The sequence below is a fragment of the Harmonia axyridis genome, chromosome 6 (assembly GCF_914767665.1).
Source record: "Harmonia axyridis chromosome 6, icHarAxyr1.1, whole genome shotgun sequence".
Lineage (NCBI taxonomy): Eukaryota > Metazoa > Arthropoda > Insecta > Coleoptera > Coccinellidae > Harmonia > Harmonia axyridis.
Window position 1 is genome coordinate 27,961,772 of NC_059506.1, and position 22,656 is coordinate 27,984,427.

Here is a 22,656-nt window from a genome sequence, read left to right on the forward strand (position 1 = left end):
ATATTTTCTGCCTTTTGGCGCTTCAGTTTCTGTCAAACTTTATCGCTTCTAATTAGAACTGGTAGTGAAACTAAAGAATTTACGAATTAAAAAAAAACGTTTGGATTAAATTTGAGGTTTGATCAAACTCTGAATTAAAGTTTCAGAGCCGCATGATTTGTAATTTGCGGGGGCGTATAAATATTCATATATGGTCACTGAAATCTTTGCCAAGTAATAGGTAAACATATCTAAAGGTATTCAAGAAAAATAAATAATTCGATTATATATTTTTCTTCAACTAAAAGTAACATGGCTTTGCGTAAAAAAAGGCCCGATTTAAAACTTCAAGTTTCTGATGAAGCTCCGCCAATGTAAGTGAAATGAATATGAATAAATATTTCTTTATTCAAAATTGATTGAAATTTTTAGAGTTCCTCCAGCAAATTTAGATACCAGAACCACTATAACTATAGGCGATAAAACATTTGATGTTGAAGCTGATGATTTAGAAAAAATCTGTGATTTAGGAAGAGGGGCTTATGGAATAGTGGAGAAAATGAGACATATCCCCAGTGGAACTATCATGGCAGTCAAGAGAATCACAGCAACTGTAAACAGTCAAGAACAGAAACGTTTACTTACAGATTTGGATGTCTCAATGAGAACCAGTGACTGTTTATACACTGTTCAATTTTTCGGAGCATTGTTCAGAGAAGGTGATGTTTGGATTTGTATGGAAGTCATGGATACTAGTTTAGATAAATTTTATGCAAAGGTTTATAAACATGGCAGAAGGATACCTGAAGATATGTTGGGTGAGTAAAATCAATAGTCGTGTTTTTGTATTTAGTATATCAATCCTTGTATGAATAGGTTTCAACGATATTATTATTTACAGGTAAAATAACATATGCTGTGGTTAGTGCTCTACATTATTTACATTCTCATTTAAAAGTAATCCACAGAGATGTGAAGCCTTCCAACATACTTATCAACAGACAAGGTGATGTTAAAATGTGTGATTTTGGTATAAGTGGATATTTGGTTGATTCAGTAGCAAAAACTATTGATGCTGGTTGCAAACCTTATATGGCGGTGAGTAATATGAACAAATTCCTTGATTTTTTCCTTATGATGATATACTTTATAGCCTGAGCGAATAGATCCACAAGGAGATCCTTCAAAATATGATATACGCTCTGATGTTTGGTCATTAGGTATCTCTCTGATAGAATTGAGCACTGGACAATTTCCATATCCTAAATGGGGTACACCTTTTGAACAGCTGAAACAGGTTGTTAAAGATGACCCTCCTAGACTTCCATCTGGAGAGTTCAGTTCTGATTTTGAAGATTTTATTTCGAAATGTCTTCAGAAAAAATACATTGACAGGTGGAATTATACACAATTACTGCAGCATCCTTTCATAGTAACACATAAAAATAAAAATACCAACATCTCCAATTTTATATCTGAGGTGTTGGATCTGCCAGACAACTTATGAGATTCGTGCACCCTTTCTTAGTTTGTAAAATTGTTTTCAGAGTGGTAAAATATGTTGAAGATGCTTAAATTTTTCAATATCTCATTTCATTGAGTAGAAAGTATATAAAATGAAATTTTTGTATCGAAACATATTTTTTCCACTCGATTCTTAAAGGCTTTTTAATTTTGAAGATTCTCTTCATTTTATTTCAGTTTTTTTATTAGTTGAATGATTTCATTTTAAGCAGTTTTAATTTTCTATTTTAAAAGTTTTTAATATTCCAATTTCAGTGAATTTTAATCGTTTGAGAATTTTAATTTGGTTGTAGTTAAATAACACTAAGAAAGGGTTGTTGCAATAAAAAAAAGCTAATATTTTGAATCATTCGTGTGGTTCGAAGTCATAGGAGTTTATCTGAAATTTGCGATATATTAGGAAAACTTCATAATTAGTCCTTGTTCAGTAGAATGATTAGACTGAAGAAACAAGTATTAGAAATTTTGTCTCTAAAGCGTTATAATCCAAGAGATAGCAGTCAAAATTACTTCAAAACAATAAACTTAATCTAGTCATAATTGGGATACTGATTGTAATCTATCTAGTTTCCATAACTGTTTTTAATCACCATTGTTACCAGTCATTCAATGTGTGTTATGAAATACTCGGCAGATATAAAGTGAAATAAATGTTGAGGATCTGATAAGATCAAGGGTCAAGAGATAATGATAAGTATATTTATAAATAGAGAACTTTCAATAATGAACTACAACGGAAGTAGAATACCGAGGTAAAATGAACAAGTTATTTTCTATATAATAGTTATTTTAGACATTCTTGATTTTTTTTTAGAAAAGTCCTGATCATATTTCAGGAAAAATTTATTTTATTTTTTTATCAATCAATATTGAACATGTTCAATAATTTTTTATCATTATTCTGTATAATGAAGTTTATTTTATTTTTTTTTTTTAAAGATAACCAAACATCTCAGGAATTCTATTTTGTATGTCAAGAATGTTGAAAAGTCCAATTAATTACATGTGTTCACTTTTTGTCTCGTAAATTCAAAATGAGACATTTCTAGCAAAAAAATACTGATATCCCTACGATAGGATGTTACTTATACTTATATACCATGTATATACACTTACTCACATCACAGTAACATAGTGAATTAATTCGATTATTTTAAACGACATTATGATCCAGTGTTGCTCACAAACTTATGTTTGGTTTTTGAGATTTAGGGAATTGAAAATAATAATTTTCTGGGAGATATGTAATTTATTTCTGACAAATACCATGAAAAACATCTAATAGGATGATTTATTTATTCCCACTGGCGAATGTATATTTTCTTATTTTAATGTTAGAATAATGTTAATTTAAATCGTAAAATTGTGTGATAAATAAAGAATATTTAATAGTTTTTCGATCTTTGTTTTCTCCTATATTTGGCCAATTGAGAAGATTCTAGTATTAAATCCATATGATTTTTAGTTAGTAGTGTTAGTACCAACCTTCAAACGATACGTGTCAAAATTTGACAGCAGTCCCACCATTAGTTCGTGAGTGTAGCTACTTTTGTTATTTGAAAAGAGATGAAAAAAAAAATTCGTGTGCTGATAAAAAATATTGCTTTTTGAAGGGAAAAAATACAATTGAAGCAAAATCTGACGAATACGGTATTCGCTAGATCTGGCGCCCAGCGACTTTTTCTTGTTCTCAGACCTCAAAAGAATGCTTGCTGGAAAGAAATTTAGCGCCAATGAAGAAGTAATCGCCGAAACTGAGACCTATTTTAAAGTGAAAGACCAACCGTACTCCAAAAATGGTATCGAAAATTTGGATAATCGCTGTAACGCCCTCGAAGGAAACTATGTTGAATAAAAAATCGAATTTTGCCAAAAAAATGTGTTGTATTTGAGCGCTTTTAAGGGAAGATAAAAGTGGAAATGCTTATAAAAATATATTGAATATAAATTAACAATAGAATTTCATAACTTTTTTCATTCAATTAAAATTAAATAATTAGTGTAAAGGAAGTACAATAAATAGAACATTCCAATATTATATACACATGACACAAATAAATACATTCATTCTCAATAGAGCTCAAATCTCAGATAGATGAACACAAATTATACCTGTGTACAAGTCAATTGTCTTCAATAGCAAGACTATCACAATATTAATTACTACTGCTAATAATTAAAATCAAATAAGTCAAATTGTCAATCAAAATTGCGAATAAAAATTATTCCACAATACTTTGTTGTTTGAATTTTGAATACAGATTTTGGTGGAGCTTTAGTTACTTTCTTATCAGAATAGACATGCTTTTTGATAAACAGCAATTTGTATTATTAAAAAAAATACATATGTATGTATTTTGTCATTCTGAAAGAAGAGAAAGAAAGAAAATTATCTTACTTTGGTTCAAACTCAAAATGGTGAATTCATTCCTAATTTCGTTCCAAAATCCAACCGTGCTCTTCTTTGAAATCTAGTATTGACCCTAAAAAAATAATTTCAAACATGAAAAAAACCCCTGAACTGACGTAAGAGTTTTGCACGCTTGTTCGAATTCATATTGTAATATTTTGCATCTAAATTTTTGCTTTAATATTTCTAATTAAGTCTACTAACACAAATCTGAAGTAAAAACTTCCTGTTCTGTTACACAATGTTATTTATCACTTTTTCTGAGAAACGAAAGAGCATATTAAAATAATGAATGGTGGAAAGGTTTTATATTTCTCCACTCAATGTATATCCGTTGTTCTTCCGAACAAGCGTGCAATAAAAAACGAAGTATGATATAAAATTACCCAATCTCTTGATTCTTGACAGTTTCATTGATTATTATGACAAAAAAAGGCGAAAGAAAACCAAAGACCCATAACCAAACAGGTAACTCAAATTCAACTTCATCATTTGAATGAATATGGTAAGAGACAATTGTGTATACACTCTGAAGAGCAACACTGAAAAAAAAATATTTGAAGTTTCTCACATTATACATACAGCAAACTTACAAAATAATTGCAGACACAATCCAAAATCTATTGCAAAATGGCCTTTTTTGTGTAATTAAGTGACCTCGATGGACAAAACCAATAGATATTGCAACTGAAATAAATTGAATTTCATTATAACATATGCAGAGTGAACCGATGAATTTTTGAGATGAAAATTTTAGAGGAAAATGGTTACAATAGGCTATTCGACTATCCTCATAAGGATTATACTTATAAGAATGATTAAAAAAAAAATGATTGAATTTGGAGAAATCACTCTGAAAACTCACGGAATTTAAAAGAATATTAAATTTCAACTTCAAACAAATCAATATAATAAAAATGTAATGAATCACAGTACCCAATGAGGTTTTTTAACGAAAAGGTAAAGAAAAAAAATGCTTTCGTGCATGGCACTTAACAACTAAGACTGGGTTTTGGTTGCTCATTTGAATTTTACTTTTTGAATTGCTACTTTAATGTGAGATATTCACGTGAATTGGAATAATCCACCTTTTTGTACTAATTTGCGTGGATCCAAAAAAATTATTGAATAGTCTATTGGTTATTTATTTTTCATATCTTTGTTTATTCTGAAACTTCCACAAGATTTTTCCAGCTAGAGCTGAGATACTTTGAGTCACAATCAAATTTACTCACCAAAATGAGTAACAACAAGCAACAGCATTAACAACCTAGCAGAGTTTAGGGTCCAATCCTTATCTGCCCAACCTATACTCTCATTACCATCACCCCCAACGATAGGTGTATGATATAAAAAGCAAGTACAGTTTTGCATTTTACAAAAACTATAACAGTGATTAGTCAATATAACCCAAAAGGATGTCAATACCGTAAGAATTGTAGGTATAAACTTGAGCCCATAACACCACATTATGAAACACATTATCTAAAAATCCAAAGTTATTATTACAAATTTTTCGTTGAAAACAAGAGCTTACATTCCAGTTAAAGGCTAAATCGTTTTTACCCAGTGGCCTCTTCATTACTTCCGCATCTACCGGTAAGGCTATCAGTGAGGCACTAAGAATGGGTATCACTATGGAACTCAACCAAAGTACTTGACCAGTCGTAAATGGTGATGGTATTAAAGCAATACTGCAGGCAATTTGTATGCCGGTTACTGTAGCACAACAGCAAACCCAAAATTGAACTGAAAATTTATTCTTCGTTAGCTATGACATTGAACTGACCTAACCTCACAAACCTGCATTCCATATGGATGTAACAAAATGCCTCGACTCCATAATCAGATGGTATAAGTTTATCGGATCCTCTCTTTTTATGCATAGAGAACAGGGCAAACTGTTGAGATGCCTGGCTAGATCCATAGGGGAAACACCTTCGTAAGGAATACTTACCAAACGTTTTTGGCATACCTGAGGATAAATTGGTTCTACTGCAACACTGAGTAAGGATTAATTCAGAATTGCTATGTTGGAGATATTAGGGAGTATATACAGTATATTATTTTACTCACTTTGCATCAGCTTGCATGAATATTCCAGTATTATCACAATTAGATACCGATCCCATGATGCATACAATCTCTCCATAATCCTGCATAATATGCAACATTTCTCTAGTGGCCGATGGGGTACAATCAGTAAACAAAGATACCAACAGAGGCACATTGTCTATTAATTCTATATGAGGTCTTATCTTGTCTATACCTCTTGGCAATTTAGCCTGAAATATGAAAAGTTTGGAAGGAAAATAAAATTATCAGATATCGTCAAAACACCACAATAGCACAATCTCTGTACTCACCCTATTACTCATATCGAAGTTAACCGGTGCAGTATGATCCGTACTATCCGTCAAACAGCTCATCGACTGCCAATCGTGTGATGTATTTATACTACCAAACAGCGCCGAAGAATCTTGGGTATTTTTGCTGTCTTCCATCGAGTTCTGATTACTGCAACGTCTGACATTTTCTTCACGTTCTAACCTCGCAATTTGATCGATATTGATCGCAGAAGGTGCCGAGAAACTTATAGCCTTCGAATTTTCAAAGTTGCTGCGGAAGGGAATAGAACGTTCAGATTTCGACCAACAGATGGCGTTAGTCCAAAAATAGACAGTGGACTACCGAGCACTTTGTATGACATGTGAGTTATCGACATGCATCAATAAACATTGCTCAGAATAGACGAGAACTCTTCGAAAAGGAAGGAGGAATTGTGTGTAAAACAAATAGTAGAGCATGACAAAAATAAATTATTAAATATTATTATACATCTGAAATGAAACCTATAAAATACAAATACAATAACCTAATTTACCTTAATATTAATGAGTGCTGCCTTTTCTTAAATGTGAGTTCAATTTCGCTATTCTGCGCAATTTGAGGTTAGTACAAAGCTGAAATGACACACCAATGTATCTACTGATAAATGTGATGCATAAATACCTTGGATGTATTATGGAAGATTTTTCACCTGATGGTACTGCAGAAGAAGTTTCGTCACGTGTTATTGGGACATTTACCATGCTGTTACTTTTAGCATTATCCCCCCTATTGCAGTACACACATATCACATCAAACAATTATTGAAAATGAAAGGGGGAAAGGAAAGAAGTTATGTGAACTTGTAAGTATTGGTATGGATTAGTTTCTGCAATTTACAACAGTCTTCATCTTGTAGTTGATTGAGAACATTGGATGATTTGATTGGAAATATAGGGTTTTGTAATAAGAGGTTGCATTTTGAATAGCCTGTCATCTTTTAGGATTATTACTCAAAGAAGCCAGCAAGATGTTGTGATTTAAGACCTTTAGACTTTTTTCTTTGAGGTCACGCAAAAGACAAGCTCTATTCCAATGCTCCACGTTCGATTCAAGAACTTAAAAATGGAATTCGTTAAGTTATCGAGGACATACAGCCAAAAATGTGCGAATTTGTCATGAAAAGGATATGGTGCTGTAACCGTAGCTGTTAAGACCATTTGGCTGATATCTTTTTCTATTGTAAATAGCATACCTTTCTCTTTACAATGAAATTAATATCCAAAATGAAACCTCTTATTGAAAAACTCTTCATAAGACTTATTAATTATATTGGTTTCTTGAATCGACAATCTTCTAAATTTTTTCACAAAAAAAAAAATCAGTTGAAATTACATCGAATAATCCATACTATGGACACACTATAACATATAAGCAAATCAAGTTTTATCAAAAGTTTTCCTCACTCCTATATCTAGAAATAAACAATTAAATTATTTTCTATCCTATCATAGAATATCATAACTCATACAATAAATTTTACTATAAGAACTCATAACAAATATCTAGAGTGAGGCCAAACATTTGAATTCACCATGTGCAAATAAAATTGTTTGTTGGTAGAAGTTATCAATTTGAAACCTTCCACTTGAATACTATTGTTTTTTTTTGGAAATATTTAGTCGTTTGAAACGGTTTTACTAATTATTCTCCTCTAATACTGAGCAACGAAACATGAATCAAAGAAAAAGAAGCAGTAAGCAGTAGTAACAAAAATTTAAACAATTTTATTTGCTACTCAAATTGAATTCAGTTTAGTAACAAATAACACTAAAAACAATAGACACTACAACATGTTGAAAGTCGACAGAAATTTTCGTAAAAAAACTAGTGATCAAGCAATCTTGTTTCGCCTTGTCCACTTGTTATTGCAAAATAGAAATTCTTATTCCATTCCTCCCTCAAAATTAACGTTATATCCCGTATATCCCAAGTATAAAATGGTGTTACAAAAAAAAAACTTTGATGTTGTAGAGTACAAACTGTGTGAAAAGGTGGGGAAACAGTAAGAACTGTACTCAAACTCAAAAGTTCTCAATAATCCCATGCCTACATCTAAAGTGCACCAAACATACCTGGTCCTCTCGCTCAATAATGATATATGGCAATTCCACCCGCTTTCCAAACCCATCTTCTCGCTGAATACTCTTGATCTCAATTCGTTCTCCTTGCTGAAATGCACAAACCTGATACAGGCTCTTTCCAACTGTTCGATCAGATGAACCATGTCTGTAAGTACCTGGTACTGCATGCTCACCATGCCTATGAAAATCTGATTGCACTGCATCTGAAAACAACCATTGGCATCCACTTCTTCTGCCTCGTATTCACAACCGTAAATCAGGGACTCTGCTGAGTAAAAAAGGGAGAGGGGTGCCCCTATAAATTAATAAGAACAGTTCAAGGGAGCCTTTACGTTCCCAAACCATAAAAGCATTTTAGATGTAGAAAGAAAACTCTTATTTCAAAAATATCGAGAATTTGTGCGCCACAGTTAGCAAACATTTCTAAAAATTATGGCAACCCAAAGGGGCGGGGTTAAGCGCAATTATGGCTCGCCCCGCCCTACACCGCGACAATTCGATACCGTATTGGCTATTCAGAGGAGATTCACGCAACGCCATCCTATCAGGTGTCGAATTGTCAAGGGTGACGAGGTTCTGACTTCACGTCAGTGAATATATTCATCTACATACCTATATCTGCAAATCCATTATTTTGAGTCGGAGAAGGGCTTCTCTGACCTAAGAAGAGATGCTTTGAATCGCTTGGTAGTTCAAGATAAGCAGATGCCAAATTAGGTGCTGGAGCCCTGTCTAAGGGCCTATAAGCGAAAGCTGTGCAATAAGATGTAAGACTTGTCCGCTGATAAAAATCTTGGATTCTTTTCCGATCAATGGCAGTCAGAGAGCACAACTCTTTACCATCCCAATAGTCTACGCAGGAATCAAGCAAGATGTCGGCTGTTCCTTCGGATAAAAGTTGCATTGCATTTGTGCTTATCTCTCGAACAACTACGGCGAACAAGTGTGGAAAAGGGACCTTCAGTTTAGAATTTGACATCTGCAGTGATCTAGCGTACTTATTATCTCGTCTAACAGTTTCGGGTTGCTACAAATGGAGTTTCATTAGGTTATACCAATTTTTAGTGAACATTTCACTTACAAGATGCCTGAATGTGCATAACTTCTGTTCCATATTGAATATTTTTCTTGCTTCATCCACAAAACCTATAATTTTAGCCAATTCACATAGGCACCGTCTGTTTGAAACAGGAACCAAATTTTCGTTTATCTGAGCCTCACACGTAATATGAGAGCAGAAGTTCGAGTATTGTTTCTGAAAATTTATGAAACTCAACAAGGTGAAATGAATGTTAATGTAAAATTTCGATATCTTGATAAAATTAGTTCAAATATTCGGCAATGTTGATATTACACACGAACAAACATTTTTCAGATTCATTTGTTTCAAACTTTTTTTGGTTAGTTTCAGGAAGAATCAAAAAAAAGTTAAAGGCCCAACTGAAAAATGCCAAGATGCAAGACGACATAACAAGAACGGTAGGAGATATAGTATTTGTCATCGCCTTAATTCGGAGTAGTTTGGTGCCAATATATAATAATTCATCGAGAGGGAAAAAAAAACAATTCTTCTCAGCATGTTATTCTTATATGGTTTAAAAAAATTCCAAAAACGTGATAAATGACATTGTATTGAAAGTATCACATGATTCTATATTTCCAGGGCATATTACAAACCAGGAAGTATAGAAGTACATGAATACGTCAGTGCTTTTCTCATTTTGTATCCTACCTCAGTATCTGGGTGGCATGTGTTGAGAAGAATAGCCAATCCGAGAGGTTTCAAGGTAGACATATATAAATTCCATTTGGGATCGTCAAATTGAAGTTTAACAGGATCGTGATGATCATGCGTCAGGTCAAGGACTTCGACTTTGCCACTAAAGTTTTTAGCAGGATTACCATCAATGCTATCAGAGTCAATATCTTCGATATTTAAGCTGAAAAAGATGTAAGTAATAAAATAAACCTTTTCAACGTTGAAAGATGGACAGAAAAAATTATCTGAGTTACTTACCTAGAGGAAGAAGATGTTTTGTCCATGTTATGCAAAAAGAAAACTTTTTCAGCTGTGGGATTTGGAGAAGATAAAACCCCCTTTTTATCTACACACCCTAATGCCTGAAAATAAATACCATATCCAAGATAGCAAAATTTGTATTCGAATTATTGTTATAGGGCTATAGGAATAACTTTTTTTTCCTACTTACTGATACTGATCCTAAAACATGAAGAATATTAGCAGATCTGGCCATTATTTCAGGATCTCCTCTCAATATAGAAAAAAAATGTTTAATAATAGACATCCACTTGTATCTAAATCTTATATGTTCAACGATTGTTTGATCAGCTTCTTCCTCTAAACTGAAGCTTTCCTGTCCTTGTACCATTTTACTTGCGAAAAAAATAGATTGTAACCTAAACAAGAATTTATTCATTTATTTATTGATCGAAAATACACAATACAATGATGTGCATCTCACAGAGGCAAAATATAATTTAAAAATAACTAATATTTGAAAATATATCAATTAGTTAACATAACTCAAATTTCTAAAATCAAGTATCACTAAAATTATACAAAAAATAACTTACCTAGCAAGACCAATATAATTGGCTATATTCCAGACTATAGGAAAAATTATTGGCAGTAAGGGAAGAATTCCATTTGTTGGGTATAGTAAGAATAAAGCTACATCATTGTCAAACTTCAAATGAAGATACTTCAAAGCAGATAAAGCATAAAAAACAACAATAGCAATAGGCAATATTATTCGTTGTACCATTTCAACAAGTAAAATATGTTGTTGTCGTGTGAGTTGAGTACTAGGTCTATCAAGGGCTTGTTCTAACATAATTTTCAAGTTACTCAAATAAGGTGTTTCTAGTAGTTTATATTTTGCACTTTTGAGAGGTTTACGGATTATTGGAGACGAAATTAAGTTACGATCTTTTCCTTGGGGCGCATATACTTCTTTAGCATGTAACAAAGGTTGGTCAGTGTGTTTTTCTAGACTTTCACAGTAGCCAGGACTTATTTGGCCAGGTCTCACTAAAATGATATCATCTTTCACCAATAAGGAATATGGTAAATTAACTAACTCCCCATCTCTGAAAGTCCATTGCATAGTTATACATGGAGAAGTTGGCATAAATAATGAAGGATAATTTTCTTGTTGCCATTTTACAATTTCAGCCTCTTTTTTGATTATTTTTAAGATATTTTCTACTCTTCTTGGAATTTCATTGTGTCTTAAATGATTGTCGTATAATTCTAAGGAAACACTTAAAGACGTAAAAAGGAGTATTACTGCAGCTTGAATAAGATAAATTTTTGAATAATCTCCTATGAAATATGCCAATACGAGACTTAATGAACACCAAATCAAGAAACAAACAGAAATCCAATTGATGGTTGTATGATGACTTGAATGATGTATACTATCGCTTATCCATGATCTTGGATTCCTGAAAAATTCATTGGTTGATTATTGATCTTCATAAATGTTCAATTTGTACCTTTTTTTCTGAGACTGTTTAAACTGTATGAGAAGCGATTCAATTTCTCTATATAAAATATGAAGAGCCTCTCTTGTAGTTAGAGAGGTTGTTGGACCTTCCATATTTCATTTATTATATTACTTTTCATTCAAAAAAATCAAATTTTATTAAATTTTCCCCGACATTTCGTTGTAGTCAATTATTATTGTTGTTATAGTTAGCTTTAATTAATTGACATTTCACTTTATATTCCTCCTTAAAGGTTAGTTCATAGAAATGCACTAAGAAACGATTAACGATACCTTACATTTATATTCGTTATATCGAATGATATTTTATTTATATTGTTTAAATTCTTTATTTAATCAATTCTTCTATAATTGGCGACTTTGAAACATTATAATTATTCAGAGAGTCCTTAACCAAACACTGAATAAAATAAGTTGATAAAAGAAGAAATTCTGCAATACTCTAGTTTTCTGTCAAATTTTCCCAATTTCCATTCCAGTTACCGTTTAAGTAGGTCATTTCGATGAAACCCATTTTTCAATTTCTTAGTTTCCTTTAAAAATTTTCATTGAAAATTGATCATTTTTTCTTTGTACATCACGAAGCTATCATGAATTTCAACTAAAATATTCGAAACATTAATTTATTCTAACTTACCCTGAAACAAATTCTAATTTAAAAGGAAATGGCCAGTTATCAACCAGATATAGCTTATTGCTGTGAAATATGCGGTGCAGAAGAGTTGTCAGAGGAAGATTTCAGAGAGCATACACACTCAAAGCACATAGAAGGCAAGGGGGCTTGTCCGTTTTGTGGTCTTACTGCTGTTTCAGCATCTGAATTAACGATACATGTTAATCAGGCTCATTTAGATTTTCTTACTCCTGAAGCAGAAGTAAATATGACTTTCATAGATGATGCTAGTCCCAGGCATGTATAACATTAAATATTCACAGATCCTATAACCCAAAAATAATTGTTCTTTTTAGTGAATATAATGGAGAGATGCTTAATCATAGTGATCAATCAAACATTCCGTCTTTTCCTAGTCATTCGAATAGTTATAGTTGTAGCTCAAATTCTCTAAAAGCAAATATAAATAACATAAATAATGTTAATGCTAAGGTAATTTAAATTGTCAATAAAATCTGTCATTTTGAAAAATAAAATTTTTAGGTCAATGGAGGTGGTGATTTGAGCCCCAAAAATTTTAGCCATGGTCATGGTTCCCCATTACGCTCTAGCCTGGCCCTTAAATTGAAAAATTCCATGTCAAAACTGCAATGTCCATTATGTAGTTTCACTAGTATTAGTCCCGAGGAAATTCAAGAACATGTTAACAGGTAATGATGATGCAATATACATGCTTATAACTCCCACTATTTGATGACTTTTCAGAAGACATTTTGACCTTACCTCACCTTCTGTCTCAAAAGAAAAGGAAGAAATTTTTTCTTGCCCCTTGTGTGTCAAAAATTTCAAGTTGTCTTCTGATCTTGAGTTACATGTGAATATCGAACATAGGGATATTCTTTCTCCTGCTAGTCCCCCCACCAAATCTTGTCCAGTTTGTGGAATGAACCTTGATGGTGAAGATAATGTGAGTAAATTTTGTTTACATTTTTTCAGGAGTATTTCATGTTAATATTTTGTTTCATTTATTTCAGACCAGTGCAGTTAGGCATGTTGAATCTCATTTTTTGGGCAATTCTCCAAGCAATTCTGATAAAGCTGCTTTAAGAGAAAGAGAACAAAAAGAATTTGAACAGTTGAGAGCTCAGTATGGAATGGACAATCAAGGAAATTTCAGGGAACAGTGTGTTACAAATATGCAGAGAGCTGTGTATGCTGGTGAAATGAGTGTTTCAGATTATTATGAACGGACCCTGGACTTGAGAGCAGCAGAAAGCAGTGGAATCGATGACTCTAGTTCCGTCACTAGAAGTATAGTAAGTAGTATTTTAATTCGATTTTAGTCAACAGAATGATTTTTTTTAATATTAAACAATTTTAAAGGTTCCTAGGGTTCGAGCTATGAGCTCAAATGCACAGAACGTAGTACGGACTCTCTTATGTACCTGCGTAGATCATTTTGCTTCATCTTATGGCGATAGAGGATGGGGTTGCGGCTATAGAAATACGCAAATGCTGATTTCTAGTTTACTCACACATACAGGTTATAATGAACGTCTTTATAGGCTGTGGCAAACCGAAAAACCTCCAAGAAGTGCTGTCCCAAGTATTTCTAGGTTGCAATCCCTCATCGAACAGGCTTGGTCACAAGGATTTGATGTTCAGGTAATACAAATCGTGATTATCTCAATATTTATTATCGATCATATCCTTTTCTTGTTAGGGTTCTGAGCAGCTTGGATGTAGATTGGTTAATACTAGAAAATGGATTGGAGCTACCGAGGTTGTGACTCTTTTATCATATTTAAGAATCAAATGTCAATTAGTCGATTTCCATCGACCTACTGGGCCTAGCGGTACGCACCCAGAAATGTTCAGTTGGGTTTTAAAATACTTTGAGAATTCCATCGGTGGGGAGTTTATACCACCCTTATACTTACAACATCAAGGTAGGAATCAATCAAACCGTTATAGAATGTGAGTATGAAGTTTCATTATCTTTAAAGGTCATAGTCGAACAATAATGGGCATAGAAATACATCGCGATGGCAGTTTGGTGATGCTAGTTCTGGACCCGAGCCATTCCCCTCAGCAGATGGCGCAGTTTGGTGATACTGGCAGTGCAAATGCTTCATTGAGGCTGTTGAGGAAAAGTGAAGCTGCCATGAAAGCTAAACAGTATCAAATTGTTGCTGTGGTTGGAACAATTGATAATGAGCAACAATATCAAGTGAGTTGTTCTCAAATTTTGGAACGAAGTTTCTTCTTTATTACGCAAGGGCGAGCCCATCATTATTCAACATCCACAAACGTAGTTATGTCACAGTTGGTGAATTGTGTTAGGTCATTTGTGTATATAACATACACCAAAGGACCCAGAAAGGGTCCTTGTGGAACACCTATCTTAACGTGTTTTGACTTGAATGTTTTTATGTTTCAAGTATTTCCTGTGCTTGTTATTTCTTTAATTTTATCTGTCAAATAAGAGTAAATAAGTTCCAATGCAATTCCTTGTATTTCATACTTTTCCAATTATAGATATACGTTTCAGTGCTTGCGGATTCAGATTTCATAAACTTACATTGATGGGGATTCCCTCATCACATCTACCTTTTGTTAGTGTGAAATGAAATTGCTAAATTATGATGGTTTCAGGAAAAAGTTGTTTATTAATTGAATATATTTTTTACAGCAAAGCAAAGTTTTGAGAGGGTTGCGTGTTCCGCAGGATCGGTGAAAATTCGAAAAAACTAATCTCAAGCTAACCCCACTACCTTTTGCCGTTTGTTTCTGTGCAGAAAAGTTATCAAAGGTACGAATTTTCATTTGAACTATCTCAAGTTACCTGCCACTAGGATATATTTCAAATGGTTATTTATCTATCGACATCGCCTTCTAAAAATATATTTATGCAAAAAAGTTCAATTTATTGAAAATCCATATCTTTAGGAATAATGCAATAAAACTTTGACAATTTATTACTTATTAAAATCTTGAAATTTTATCATGCTAGCAAGACAATAAAATTATTGCTGTTTTCCATATCTGTTCTTGTCAATTCCAAATTTTGTCAAAAAAATGCTCAGTGAAGAAAATCTGATATATGGAAGCCAGTGTCTTTTAACTTCTTCTGAAAGTTGATCAATGAACGTATATATTTATGTTCTTCCTCACCACTGCTGAATTAAATAAATCTATTTTAATCAAATAATTTTAACACATTTTGTCTTTCATTTAAGATTTTTTGCAAGTTGAGTTCAGTTCTTTTAGGTTTTTTTTAAATATTATTATAATTGTGATTTATCCATTTCTAATCTGAGTACCTAGCTTATAAGACTTATTTTATTGTTATTTGTTGATTTTTTTGTTGAGCTTAAACTATTGTACATAGAATGAATTTTGTATATTATCATCATGTTGACCAATTTATTACAAAAAGTTTCATTATAATTACTAAAACAAAGTTACCTATATATCTTTGGTGCCTCATCAGATGTCAGAAAATGATACAAAACAAGTCTTGCTTTTGTGTTAAAGCTTATCATAAGTCTTGAAAATAATTTTGACTTTAAGTTTCATTTTGTGAAGTTGAAATTGTTTCCTAATAGAATAGATTCAGTATTATAGTGATTCATGACGCTTTTTTAAACTTTTTGGCAGTATGAACAAGCCATATTAGAGTTGCATTCCATTTTACATTACGTGAGAAATTTTCTCTTGTTGAAAATTAGTCCTAAATATGATAATAATAGATTTTAAATTAGAACCTCTTAATAGTTTCGAATTTCAATTAGTTATTTTCTGATGATACAAAGAGATCTGATTAGAAACGTAAAATATTTAATATAGCATAATCCATTAGATAGTGATGATAAAACTAATTAATTAAATATTTTATTTGTTCTTTTAATTTTCTCATATTTCAATTAAACTGAAATTTGCCATGCTCTTGTGATATTTGAACTATTAAGGAATCTTACAATATTAATTATTCCGCAATGTGAAATTTTAGTTTTTTGAGAATTGTGGATATAAATTTCTTCAATATCGATCAAAGAAAAATGTAGAATGAATTATTTAGAACAAAAAAATTCTAGTCGTAAGATGCTAGAAAGGAGTGTTCATTAGTTCATTTTAGAATAATGTGCCTGTTCATTCTGTCAACTATTGACTGCTAAAAATTCTCAATAAGGAGATTATAGCCATTTAATTTGTTGAATATCACCTGTTAATTGATCTCTTAGTTATTAGGACACATTTTGAATTGTACTGATAAAGTTTTAATAAATTATTAAACCGAAAATTAGTTTTCTTGGTTCATAAAAATTCCTATATTTTTGTTATTTATTTTTCATCAATTACAACAGTGTAGTATTCTAGAATTAAAAGTTATCTAAAAATAAATATAATGTATATGAATACGAAAAGTTTAAAACCTATAAACATAACTTAATATTCAGAAGATATCTTTTAAACCTTTAGGCATTTCGTCAATTGGCAAAACATGAGAATAAGGGATACAAGTTCTTCTTATGTGAAATCTTATTGGAATCTAAAATAGATATAGTTTATAAAAGTTAGTGAGTGTAAATAATAAAACAACAGTATCACAATAATCCTAAAAATTCTACCCAATTTTTTGATATCGAACTTAACTATTTATCTGTTTTGTTCGAATATTTTTTAATTTTATTTTTTGTTGTGAAAAATCTATAGTATTTTCATTTTGGAAAGATCAATATTATTACCTGAGCGATTTTGAATCTTGATATTATTCGGTCTCCTCTGAATATACACCTTTTTGCTTTAATAGGTTTGACTTCTGTTTCTACAATCAAATCAGGCTCTAGGTGTACATTTTCAATTACTGTTATTTGATCCAAAGTCGTGTTAAGGGAATCAATAGTTGAGTAAGTGTTATTATTCAAAAAAAATCTCCTAAAAACTAATAATAAATTCACTGGAAAATATAAATGAATGTTCATTTTGCTCGTACACCTCTGTATTTTACAAGCCGCAATATGACGTTTTCTACTTCTTGCCTTCCATGACCTCTGAATTATTTTAACACAGGAGGTGATCAGAATCATTTTATACTTCAGAATCAAGGAGAATGACCCATCGCTGAAATAAATCTTGTCTCTTCCAACATACACCTTACCTTCCAACAACTGGGACACAAAATTCAGAAACTTCTCGTTATAGATATTTTACTCACCCCTTTCAGTTTTTCTAAGATATCTAGGTCGAACTTCTTTGAGAAATCTTCCTTAGATAGCCTATGGGGATATTCAAGTATAATTTTCAATATTTGCGTTTTTTTAGTGCGAACTCACACTGTCGAGAAACGTTGAAACTCCAAATTTAACGTATCAATGATACCATTGTACTGCAGTTCTGCCATGAAGAAATAATCGTCGAAACTATTTGGAAGTTGTTTCTGGTTGGGCTTCAAACACTTAATATAGTGCGTGTCTGCTAGGCTTAAAGAAACCATCAGGTTGTCCAAAGATTTCTGAAAAACCCGTTATATTGTAGGTCTAGCTATCGACAATGTTAAAATTTTACCTTGAATTTTGATAGAAGAGTTTTATTATGAGATATTTGTACTTCCTCGTCTCTAAAATCTAAAATTTTGGATAAGAACGCTAATTTGGTTTCTTTCAGGAACAAAACCATTTCTTCCGGTAACTACAATTGAATTTTTAGACTGGTTTTCTTTGTTTTAGACAAAATATTTACTTTGTCTCTATTTTTGCTAACCATTGATCTGCTGTCATACTCTACCACTCCAGCATAATGCTTTATAGAAAATTTGGTACATGTATAATCTTTCCTGTCGATGAAAAATTCATTTTTTCTCAAACAATTAGACAGCCTGGTTGAGATGAACATATCAGTATTGTACCGCTTGACAAGGCATTCCTTGAAAAAATATCGAAATTTATTCATCGCAATTCGGCAGTGTTTTGATATTAAACAAATTATAATATAATGAGTGAATTTTGGATGGATTCAATGTCGATTGAATTATTAAATGTAGTCTGTTTTTTTTTGCGATACCATGGTTTTTGAAGGAAGCAATAGAAGGCTGAAGCTTATTCCATTGCTTCATTTCAACTGTTTTTCTTCTAATACTGAATCAAAAATTCCTAATTACCTCATTCAAAATTCCAAAAACTGACAATGTTCCATCAAGAAGGTTTATTCTCTTGTTATACTTGGACATATCATACTTGGTAACTTTCTCGCACTTCTCATACAGATAATTCACTTGTTTATTATAATAGTCAGTCATATAAAACTGCTGCAACCTCTCATTAGCGTAATTGATACACAACTGTTCGAAAGTGTTGTGAGCAAATGTTTCAAAACCATATATATCCAAAATTCCTGCAACCACAAAGTTTTTAAAACTGCCCCAATCATTTTTTTGTTTTTACCCAAACAATCATGTTTCTTCCTGTAGTATGTCTGTTCGTTAATTTTCTCCACGAGCCACATAAAAAGCTTCTCATATAAAAAACGCATAAGACTGTTCCTCCTCTCGTTACACTCCTCGATATTGACACAAGAAGTGTAACACAAAGAGCCTCTTCTTAGTTTTGGCGCAATTAGCCTCTTGGTGAAGAGTTGTGTTAACGATGATGAGCTTGTTTGGAAAATTAGTGCGCAAAAATTCACGTACTGCTTACATTCTGAAATTTTTTAGTTTTCACTAGCGAATAACGAAATGGATGTATATAGTAAGTACTATTAAATAAGAATACCCATGGATACATTCTCTCAAGAAAATATCGGGAATTTCTGGTGCCGAAATGCATTTCAAACCATCTTGAACAACTTTGGTGTTTGTGTCTGTCTCTATGTGTGTCCGCATATCCTTGTAATAGCCTTAACTTCAACATTTTTATCTGATTTGTATGAAATTTGGTGTGAGTATACAGTTTGAACCATGCAGATTTTCTAGATACGTTGTGAAATTCCTGGAATTTTCATGTCGTGTACCCCCTAATTTGATGAAAATTTGTACGAGTATTCAGTTCCATAAAATTTTTTCACTTCTCTACAGGTTTAAAGACTTACTAACAACTCCAATTATTTGGAGTTTTATAGTTATTTGTGCAGAGCATTTACCTTGAAGGATTACAAGCTTTTCGTCTTTACAGGTGAAGATTATATTCCCCAAATTCAGTATAAGTGATAAAATGTGTAACACGTCATCGATTTCTTTAATATTGAGGAAACTCATCATCTCAACTACATCTGAAAATGAGGTTTTTCTATGGTATATCATTCTGGGGCATATCACATATTCCGTAGTTTTGCTAAGATATAATTTCTCTAATACATAGTCGTCCAGATCTTCCAAAACCTACAATGACAAATTTCAGTTGAATATACTGGGATGGAACATACAGATTGAGATTTTATTGAGCAGTGGAATTGCAACTGATTAGAAACTATTTTTTTTTTCTTATTATTAATTGCTCTACGAATTTTTGTTTTAGAGTTGAAGGATACTGAGAAGTATTAAAATTTATAAAAAAATACCTGAGTGAAAATGTGAAAATTTGACTCGCCCTTATTTGGTCCAGACACCCTAGACTTTTCGAGTAGATAAGTCTGAATGTATGCTCCAACAAATTTTCCTTCACGACATTGCATCTGTGTCAATTTTCCAAATCTGGAGCTGTTGAAATTGTGAATTGTTGATGCGTTACCTACAGATAGAGTATCGTTAAAGTTCGAACTTTTGAATGGACTAGTTTTCATTTTTTTGTAAAGGATTAATTCTAAAAATTTAAGTAAAATGAAACAAAAATGTGGAAGCATTGAAATATCTCTAGAAATGAAAAAGTTATGGAACTTTGAAGTTGCGCTTGGAAGAATAATTTCATAGTACGTAGCGTCTAGTGTGTGACGTCACGCCACTTACACGAGGCGACTGGTATTCGCGGAGTGCTTACGAATTCATTGGTGTACAATCACTTGTGCTGTTCGTGTCGTGTTTTGTTCGTTAAACGATGGCTGAAATAAAAAAAAAATCCTACAAATATTGTATTGTGCCTATGTGTGCAAGCACGACAATTAAAAACCCCAATAAATTGTTTTTTCATGTACCAAATGACATGAATCAAAGAAGTGGTGCAAATTAATGAGGCGTGACTTAATTGGACCTAAAACTACTTCATATGTGTGTGGAGATCATATTGATGTAAGTACCAATCAGTACTAGCTGTCTATTTCTGATAATAAAAATACTAAGGTGTAAGTTGGTTTGAAATAAGTTATTGAGTAAAAATAACTTTGTCCTTTCACGAAGCCTTCTTCCATTATGGTGACATAAAAACAAAACTCGAGTTAAAACTACGCTGTACAACTACAAACGGCGCGAGAGCCTTGGCGCGGCTAAGTATTTAAATGTAATTTATGGTGTAGCGATCACAGGCAAGTGGGGTGACGTCACAGACGAGTCGGAGACCAATTAAGTTCCGCGCTAAAATACGTAAATTTAAATAATCTATTTCTCAGTCATTTATTGATGGGTTTTCAAATTTTTTTCACCGATTTATCAGTTTTGCTCTATATTTTAATTCTATCGTGTCAAATATAGTATTATCAACATCACTAAACTAGTCCATTCCCGTATCACGTCAAGAAAGTCAATAAAAATTCGCTCAAAGAGATTGTCAATTTTTTTTCGCTAAGTTGGTAGAACTGTTCACTATACTCAAACGGAATTTGATCGTATCTGTCATTTAGTTAGTTTATATTGCTCCATTTCGTCAGTTAATCTCAACCGTGCTTTATGAATTTGTTGCGAGCCTACCGAAAATAGAGAAAAACTTTGTGATCGCAAATTTTGCTTTCCGGCGAACCGAAAGTAGAGGAAGCATTATGGCCACTTTCAAGTCTCGGTTTTCAAAATTTTCTCTTGCAAAAAGTTTTTTTAGACCATCCCAAATAATTTTGTCTGTGAGTATGGTAACTGCGAGTTACCATACTCACCTGAAGAACTCAAAATGTAATTTAACGAAAAAATTGTTGTGTGATCAATAAATTTGAGCGGAAATGAAGTGTTTCACTTTCAATCATATTAAGATGAATGTCCGTCAAGTAGAGGACCTAAACAATCAAGAATTTAATGCAAATTGTTACCAAATGCTGCAAGAACAGTTACAGCCGAACAAGTTCTTGTCAAGATATCTCTTAAATCTTTATCTTCATGGCTAGAATGTTGAAAAGCCAAATATTTCAAGGCAAGACATCCAGAATACGTTTTACCAGATCCGCTGTCTCCAGAAATGACAATGATCTGGTTAGTCTTACCCAGTTTATTTGACAATTTGAAGAAAGCTCTATCAACAACTGTACTAACGTTTGGTTCGCCCTCTTTTTCATCCTGAATAATTAAGAAAATGAATTCAATTGGGTGCATAGTAGAAAAGTATACTTACCTGATTTTTGTAATTATTGTCATAAGGCTGGACTGCTATAAGCGTTTGTCCAGCCCAGGTGTATATTAGCTTACGAAAAAATCTATATTTTATCAATTTTGTCACTGAAAAAATCAGAATTGGGATAAGCTATGATACAAAGAACTACCCATTGGAAATCTGCAATCTAACATTGAAAATCTGCTAATGAAATACATTGCCTTTCCTCACCATTCTGTGGAGATTTCAATTTTAAATCACAAATATTGTCAATGAAATAGAATTGCTTCGTATCTTCCTCATTTAATGGAAATATATCTTCGGAATTTGAATTCAATAACTTCAAGTTTGACTCTTCAGCGATCAAATTCTCATTCAGTTTTTGACTTTCTGATATCACTTCATTCGCCATTGGAAAATTAGGTATTTTTTGAATCATTTCAAAATGTCATGGATTTTATGACAAGCAAAATAATAAACAGGCTTTTGCTTTGATACATTTTTTTAATTATCAATAGAAGTGTTAAATGGCCAAGGGCTAGATAAGTAACGTACAAACTTTTTACGGATTTTTTTGCAATAAAATCTGACGAATATGTATGAAGAACACAATTTGCGCCTTACAATTAAAATATTTTTGATTTCCTACTCTTGAATTTTCACCGAGATCAGTCCAAAACATATTGCA

At 32.4% G+C, this 22,656-nt stretch overlaps 4 protein-coding genes across 12 annotated transcripts; 2 read left to right on the forward strand and 2 right to left on the reverse strand.

The window, feature by feature from the left end:
• The first annotated feature begins 14 nt into the window (after window positions 1-14).
• LOC123682133 (dual specificity mitogen-activated protein kinase kinase 6) lies at window positions 15-2,897 on the forward strand. The gene is made up of 4 exons (XM_045620561.1): window positions 15-353; window positions 412-797; window positions 881-1,077; window positions 1,133-2,897. The coding sequence occupies exons 1-4, from the start codon at window positions 292-294 to the stop codon at window positions 1,484-1,486; spliced, it is 999 nt and encodes a 332-aa protein (XP_045476517.1). The 5' UTR covers window positions 15-291; the 3' UTR covers window positions 1,487-2,897.
• A 527-nt stretch (window positions 2,898-3,424) lies between these two features.
• Window positions 3,425-12,148, reverse strand: LOC123683171 (transmembrane protein 94). 5 transcript variants are annotated; one of them, XM_045622073.1, is made up of 17 exons: window positions 11,905-12,148; window positions 10,981-11,853; window positions 10,596-10,803; window positions 10,403-10,506; window positions 10,118-10,325; window positions 9,467-9,640; window positions 8,998-9,412; window positions 8,377-8,650; window positions 6,926-7,030; window positions 6,280-6,532; window positions 5,990-6,198; window positions 5,717-5,916; window positions 5,451-5,662; window positions 5,149-5,398; window positions 4,507-4,600; window positions 4,300-4,455; window positions 3,425-3,986 (listed from the first exon to the last, which is right to left on the reverse strand). In XM_045622073.1, the coding sequence occupies exons 1-17, from the start codon at window positions 12,006-12,008 to the stop codon at window positions 3,914-3,916; spliced, it is 3,912 nt and encodes a 1,303-aa protein (XP_045478029.1). In that variant the 5' UTR covers window positions 12,009-12,148; the 3' UTR covers window positions 3,425-3,913. The 5 variants fall into 5 exon arrangements, with proteins under 5 accessions (XP_045478029.1, XP_045478027.1, XP_045478026.1 ...); XM_045622071.1 differs by having other exon boundaries at window positions 8,377-8,653; XM_045622070.1 differs by having other exon boundaries at window positions 8,377-8,680.
• Window positions 12,149-12,366: 218 nt separating this feature from the next.
• Window positions 12,367-16,831, forward strand: LOC123683173 (zinc finger-containing ubiquitin peptidase 1-like). Its single transcript, XM_045622080.1, has 9 exons — window positions 12,367-12,825; window positions 12,885-13,020; window positions 13,072-13,238; window positions 13,294-13,495; window positions 13,563-13,844; window positions 13,912-14,193; window positions 14,252-14,477; window positions 14,535-14,758; window positions 15,221-16,831. The coding sequence occupies exons 1-9, from the start codon at window positions 12,581-12,583 to the stop codon at window positions 15,263-15,265; spliced, it is 1,809 nt and encodes a 602-aa protein (XP_045478036.1). The 5' UTR covers window positions 12,367-12,580; the 3' UTR covers window positions 15,266-16,831.
• A 27-nt stretch (window positions 16,832-16,858) lies between these two features.
• Window positions 16,859-22,468, reverse strand: LOC123683172 (unconventional myosin-XIX-like). 5 transcript variants are annotated; one of them, XR_006747943.1, is made up of 14 exons: window positions 22,200-22,467; window positions 21,990-22,093; window positions 21,691-21,934; window positions 20,083-20,252; window positions 19,666-19,903; window positions 18,972-19,226; window positions 18,689-18,921; window positions 18,271-18,453; window positions 18,097-18,219; window positions 17,865-18,043; window positions 17,747-17,807; window positions 17,527-17,699; window positions 17,277-17,356; window positions 16,859-17,080 (listed from the first exon to the last, which is right to left on the reverse strand). XR_006747943.1 is itself a non-coding variant. In XM_045622077.1 (14 exons), exons 1-14 carry the CDS (start codon window positions 22,405-22,407, stop codon window positions 16,985-16,987), a joined length of 2,457 nt encoding a protein of 818 aa, XP_045478033.1. In that variant the 5' UTR covers window positions 22,408-22,468; the 3' UTR covers window positions 16,859-16,984. The 5 variants fall into 5 exon arrangements, 4 of the variants coding, with proteins under 4 accessions (XP_045478033.1, XP_045478034.1, XP_045478032.1 ...); XM_045622077.1 differs by having other exon boundaries at window positions 17,277-17,466; window positions 22,200-22,468; XM_045622078.1 differs by having other exon boundaries at window positions 17,277-17,473; window positions 17,525-17,699; window positions 18,292-18,453.
• Window positions 22,469-22,656: the final 188 nt, after the last annotated feature.